Here is a 5,484-nt window from a genome sequence, read left to right on the forward strand (position 1 = left end):
TCTACTCTAAATCCATTATTAGATCAAAATGAAAGAAATTAAAATTGGCGTCGCCAGTATTAACTCGTCCAACAAATAGTCAGACAAGTTACTGTCATATGATATCAAGGAATGCAAAAAAGAATACATAAAAATGTAAAATGACTTTAAAGACCATAAATGTAATAAATATTTTGAAGTCAATTAACTGGAACGTCACATGTGGGCATAGAAAACAGAATAAACTCTATTAGATAAATATACTTTATCAAATTACCTTGGTGAATAACTGGAAGGAAAAAAAATAAAATCACGGCAGTGCTATTCAGAAATTACATGGCTTTACCTGAAAGTCATGAAAATATTTGAAGTTTGAAATAAACAACAACAACATCAATTCATTGTAGCAAGTCTCATTTCAAGCACACATTTCTAAACACTTAGCATTATAATTACAAAGTTGAAGACACCATCCGATGCTTATCGATAGACAACTTCAGCTTTAGGTGATGCACGCTGAAATTTTGTTAGCTCTTTCAGTATTTTGATTGTTGCAGATGTTTTAACAAACCAAGAGGCCTCAATTACCATCTTCACCAGCACAGGAGACTTGGCTAACAGAAGCTTGATAAGCTGCATCTCACGCTTTGAGCCCACAGTATTTCTTAGCTTAACCTCCCTAAGGTGATCAAATATGACATCTGAAAAAGCTTCCACTTCAAGACATTCTAGTGCTGGAATATTATTATCATTGTAATCAACCACCTAAGGAAGATTAACAAAGACCCATCTCTGTAAACTTATTGAGGATAAAAAGTAGTATGAAAATAAGAAAGACAAAGGAAAGTCAAAAACCTGAATTTCCATATATTGCAAACACGGGAAGCTTCTAATCAAGCAAAAAGCACATGAGATGATGTCCAATTTACCCAGATATGAACAATGTAGGTAAAGATGCTTGACACAATTAAGATCAAAGGGAAGCCTTTTTGATACAGCTCCACCAGCTCTTGCTAAAAACTAGGAAGATGATACCAAAATCAGGATGACTCAAACCAAAAAAATGTGCAATCATTGAAAATGCATGAAAAATAAAGTGATGAAGCACATTTACCTCGACACAATGGTTATCCAAGTGGAGATCGTCAAGACCAGAAATAGGCTCAAAAAACTTGGCAATATCAAACTTTCCCGACCTCTCAAGATATTCACAACACCAAAGTGAAAGTTTAGACAAACGAGGAATAGTTTTCAAACAGATACATCTTATATCGCCAAAGAAATGAAAGGATTTCAGCATGGGAGCATTAATTTCAATAACATATGAACTTTCTGCTATTCGAAGCACCAACTTGTCAAGCAGCGGGCAACTAGAAATTAAACTTTTGAGAAACTTAGAAGGAATTTTGACGTAAGATAATTCCAGGCTGATTAACTTATCAAATCCTTTGAAGGCTGATGGAGGAAGCGGTATTAAGCAACTCTCAAGAGTCAAATTCCTCAACTGCAAACATGTGAAAATTGAAGAAGGCAACTTGTATCTGTCACCCGGGACCGGAGGAAGTTCAAGAACAAGATGTTGAATGTCATTTCTAGAGAGAAAATATATCAAGTTGTCAAGCTTAGGATAGCTCTTAAGATTAGGAATGGAGAAGGTAAACTTAGTAACTGGTCCTTCGTGAAGGGTCAAAAAGTGATAGACAATGTCTTTAAATCGAGGAGTAGGGTCAGAACTTTGTGACAGGTTCCAAAGAGATTCATCAAGTTCCAACTGTGGAAGCCTGCACCATATATATCTCCAAGTCTTGGCTAAGATGCTAGTCCTTACAGCTTCTCGTAAAGGCAAACGCATTAGAATGTTATCGATTGCTTTATCAGGAAGGATACTAAGTATATCCACAGGAACGCTTTGACAAGCACGTTTTTGGCCACTAGGAGACATCTTGAAACAATACTATCCAATTGAAATCTGCAGAAAGTAACTAAGAATATGAAGATAAGGAAAAAAAATCCTAACAGGATAGAACTGTTATTCACATAGAAACCTCAACATGCAACAACTGAAAAGGAAAAAAAAAAAGATCACTGCTAGCAATAACACATTACATCAATAGAAACTCACATTTATAGCAACAAGATTAGGAGAAAAATAATACTCCCTCCGTTTCAATTTGTTTGTCTGGTTTTGACTTTTGACTTGGCACGGAGTTTAAGAAAGTAAATAAGACTTTTGAATCTCGTGGTCTTAAACTAAAGATATGTAGAATGCACCAAAATGTCATTTAATTCTGTGGTCTTAAACATAACGTATGGAAAGTTGAAATTAATATGTTGCCAAAAAAGGAAAGAGACATTCCTTTTTAAAGGGACTAAAAAGGTAAGTAAGACAAACAAATTGAAACAGTAAGAGTACCCAATTTTAGGCATATTTCAAAAACAAGGTCAGCTCAGTGGCTGTTTCCACAGCTATGTCAAGATTGGGCATCCAAACTAGTAATAGTTTTACAGCTAAAATTTGAAAAGCTAAATATGCATAGTAGCTTAAAAGAATCTGCGCGAAAGTGATGAGTTGAAAAACCTTACCAGATACAATCGAGGACAATCAATGAATAGGTTTCAGTTTCGAGATTTGGTATCAATCATTAGAGCTGTTATTCACATGGAAACCTCAACATGCTACAACCGAAAGAAGAAAAAGAAAGGCTGCTAGCAACAACACATACATAACGACTTCAATAACCTAGGGGTTTATTTAAGATTTATTATTAAAAAAATGGAAAAACAACAAAAACAAGTTTTTCTCTTTAGCTCGTAATACCGCTCAAAATAACTACTCTCTTGAAAACCACATAAAACAGAGAAAAATCCACAATGAACGGTAAATAACAAGTGAAGCAGAACACATGAAAAATGAATAGAATTTGCAGGAAAATCGAAGGGAAGAAGTTGAAAAAACTTACCAGACAGCCAGATTTCAGTTCAAACAATGCGATGCGGATACAATTACAAATGATGGCAATCAACGGCAGGATTTGGTTTTAAGTTTTGGCATCTCTCAGTTGGAAGCTACAAAAACCCTCTTCTGCACCTTTGCTCCTGTGTTGGTTGTTGTTCTCAGAAAGTTAATTAAAAACGGCAGCCCTGCAAAGATTTGCAAAGATTTGGTGATATGGACAGATTGATCAAGAAAATGTATACCCATACATAGAATCTAGGAAGTAGAAGTAGTATTTTGTAATGCCTACGATTTATGGGCTTCTTTTTACTCAACGTTATAAATATTGTTTATTTTATAACAGAGTAAGCTTCATACTACTATACTAGACTGAGTAGAGTCTATTAGTAACTGGTGCAATGACATGTTATTTAGATAGAAATAACAGTTCTTATATCAATTATCTCACTGTGCCATGCTTTTCACCCTGTGACGGGGTGACTAGAGGTGTATTTGATAAAGGGGGAAATTCACTGATGAGTCCCGCTACTCAAAAAAAGAGGGTGGTGCCGCTGTGATTTCATTTTCTGAATCATTTGCTGTGAACAATATTTGTTTGATAGTATAATATTTCGGACGAAGATAGATTTAGTCATGGTTGTCGCATTCAGTAAAAATACATACCATACCGGAATTAATTGGTGCTCCATTTTAGATGTTTCATTCTTGGAATAGGGGAGTGCATTTGTCTTTCAGCTTATCCATCAATTCTAACATTTTAGTTATTTTTTATAACAATTGCGACCATTTGATTATTAGAAGTAAAGTTTTCAACATATGATCATGGAGATCTTCCTCCCATGAATTTTAATTGTTGACTAAAAAAAAAATTTCTATATACGGAATTAGGTTATCCACAATTTCTTTGCATGTATATGGAATTTACTTAGAATCTGTGAATACTTAGCTTTCGTATAGTCTTTTGGTTCTCCAATTATCTTTTTGAATTATTATGAGTTTCTTTTCATGAACGAATGTCATTTATTGTTGTGTATGAGTTGATGCTAATATTAATTATTGTTGTCAGTAAAGTGTTAACACCACAAAAGAATTTGGCATGGTCAATGACAAATTCTTATACAATTTGCTTTCCATTTCTAATTTATTCCGTAATAGGAAAAGATTAATATGTAAATCCAACGAGGTTAACATGCCCGCGCTTCGCGCGGGACAAACATGCATCGAGTTGAGAGAGCCCAAGGCTATATAAGCCTCGCATCAACTCCCCATTTAACCGATGTGGGACTCAAGTCCCATTCCTTGCAATGATATCATTACAAACCACCACGCCCCGCACCAGTCGTCCTCGACGGCTGTGTGCTAGACCATTTCTAGCCCCGCGCCAACACTGCAATACCGGCGTCGCCATTCAAGGCACGACGGGATGTGGGTGGCTCTAATACCATTGATACAACCTTAGGAGAACCACACTCCAAAGTGGTATTTGTTATGATATTATTGCAAGAAATGAGACCTGAGTCCCCCATTGGTTAAACGGGGAGCTGATGTAGGGATTATATAGCTTCGGGCTCTCCCAACTCAATAACTAGCTTTTGGGGTGTGGTTCTCCTAAGGTTGTATCAACACAAAAGTGATAAAGTTTGAAAAAACTTACCAGATACAAATGAGGACAATCAATGGCTAGGTTTCAGTTTCGAGATTTGGTATCAGCGGCTAGAGCTGTTTATTCACATAGAAACCTCAACATGCTACAACTGAAGAAGAAAAAGAAAAGGCTGCTAGCAACAACATATACATAAACACTTCAATAACCTAGAGGATTAATTAAGATTTATAATTCTAAAAAAATGGAAAATCAAAACAACAAAATCAAGTGTTTCTCTTTAGCTCGTAATAAAACCACATAAAAACAGAGAAAAATTCACTAGTGAAGCAGAACACATGAAAAAAGAAAAGAATCTGCAAGAAAATCGAAGGGTTGAAGTTGATGAAAAAAAGTTACCAGATACAGAGGACAGCAATCAAAAACCCTCTGAAGGGCTGAGTTTTGTTGTTCTCAGAATGTTTAGTAAAAATGACAGCACTTCAAAGATTTGCAAGAGTAGAATAAGCACTAATATATATATATACTGTCAAATTAATTTGTGTCATTTGCACTTTTGTCCCTGTTTTGTGTGCTCCTCTTTCATTTATGCCCTTCATAACACAAAAAATTCATATTTGGCTGTTGCTACTGCCTTTTATTACTGTTGACTTTTACTAATGCTGCTTTCTCATCTTTTCTTGAGCCGTGGGTTTATCGGAAACAATCTCTCTAACTTTCAAGGTAAGGGTAAAGTCTACGTACACTCTACCCTCCCTAGACCCCACCTAGTGGATTATACTGGGTATGTTGTTGTTGTTTAGTATAAAAGAAAAAGTTTTGCAAGTGTTTATATTTTCGCATCGTAATATCCCATAAATTATATCGTGACATGTCTTTAGTTTCTAAAGAAGTTATATCCCACTAGACATAAGTTCAGTTATTAAAGGGCAAAAATTAAAGACGA

The 5,484-nt window shown here is 35.4% G+C and overlaps 1 protein-coding gene across 3 annotated transcripts; it reads right to left on the reverse strand.

The window, feature by feature from the left end:
- Nucleotides 1–202: 202 nt before the first annotated feature.
- LOC132641884 (F-box/FBD/LRR-repeat protein At1g13570-like) lies at nt 203–5,091 on the reverse strand. Of its 3 annotated transcripts, none has more exons than XM_060358980.1 (6): nt 4,938–5,040; nt 4,590–4,689; nt 2,940–3,120; nt 1,094–1,948; nt 835–999; nt 203–744 (listed from the first exon to the last, which is right to left on the reverse strand). In XM_060358980.1, exons 4-6 carry the CDS (start codon nt 1,919–1,921, stop codon nt 460–462), a joined length of 1,278 nt encoding a protein of 425 aa, XP_060214963.1. In that variant the 5' UTR covers nt 1,922–1,948; nt 2,940–3,120; nt 4,590–4,689; nt 4,938–5,040; the 3' UTR covers nt 203–459. The 3 variants fall into 3 exon arrangements, with proteins under 3 accessions (XP_060214963.1, XP_060214964.1, XP_060214962.1); XM_060358981.1 differs by having other exon boundaries at nt 4,590–4,710; nt 4,938–5,034; XM_060358979.1 differs by lacking the exon at nt 4,590–4,689 and having other exon boundaries at nt 4,938–5,091.
- Between the last annotated feature and the right edge of the window lie 393 nt (nt 5,092–5,484).

Source organism: Lycium barbarum, chromosome 5 (assembly GCF_019175385.1).
Source record: "Lycium barbarum isolate Lr01 chromosome 5, ASM1917538v2, whole genome shotgun sequence".
Lineage (NCBI taxonomy): Eukaryota > Viridiplantae > Streptophyta > Magnoliopsida > Solanales > Solanaceae > Lycium > Lycium barbarum.

Excerpts from the sequence above, each read along its gene's own strand:
- LOC132641884 (XM_060358979.1), bottom strand. The coding sequence starts at position 1,921 with ATGTCTCCTAGTGGCCAAAAACGTGCTTGTCAAAGCGTTCCTGTGGAT. Across the intron at positions 1,000-1,093 it reads TGGATAACCATTGTGTCGAG|TTTTTAGCAAGAGCTGGTGG; the intron begins GTAAATGTGCTT and ends TCATCTTCCTAG. Across the intron at positions 745-834 it reads TGCAATATATGGAAATTCAG|GTGGTTGATTACAATGATAA; the intron begins GTTTTTGACTTT and ends AATCTTCCTTAG.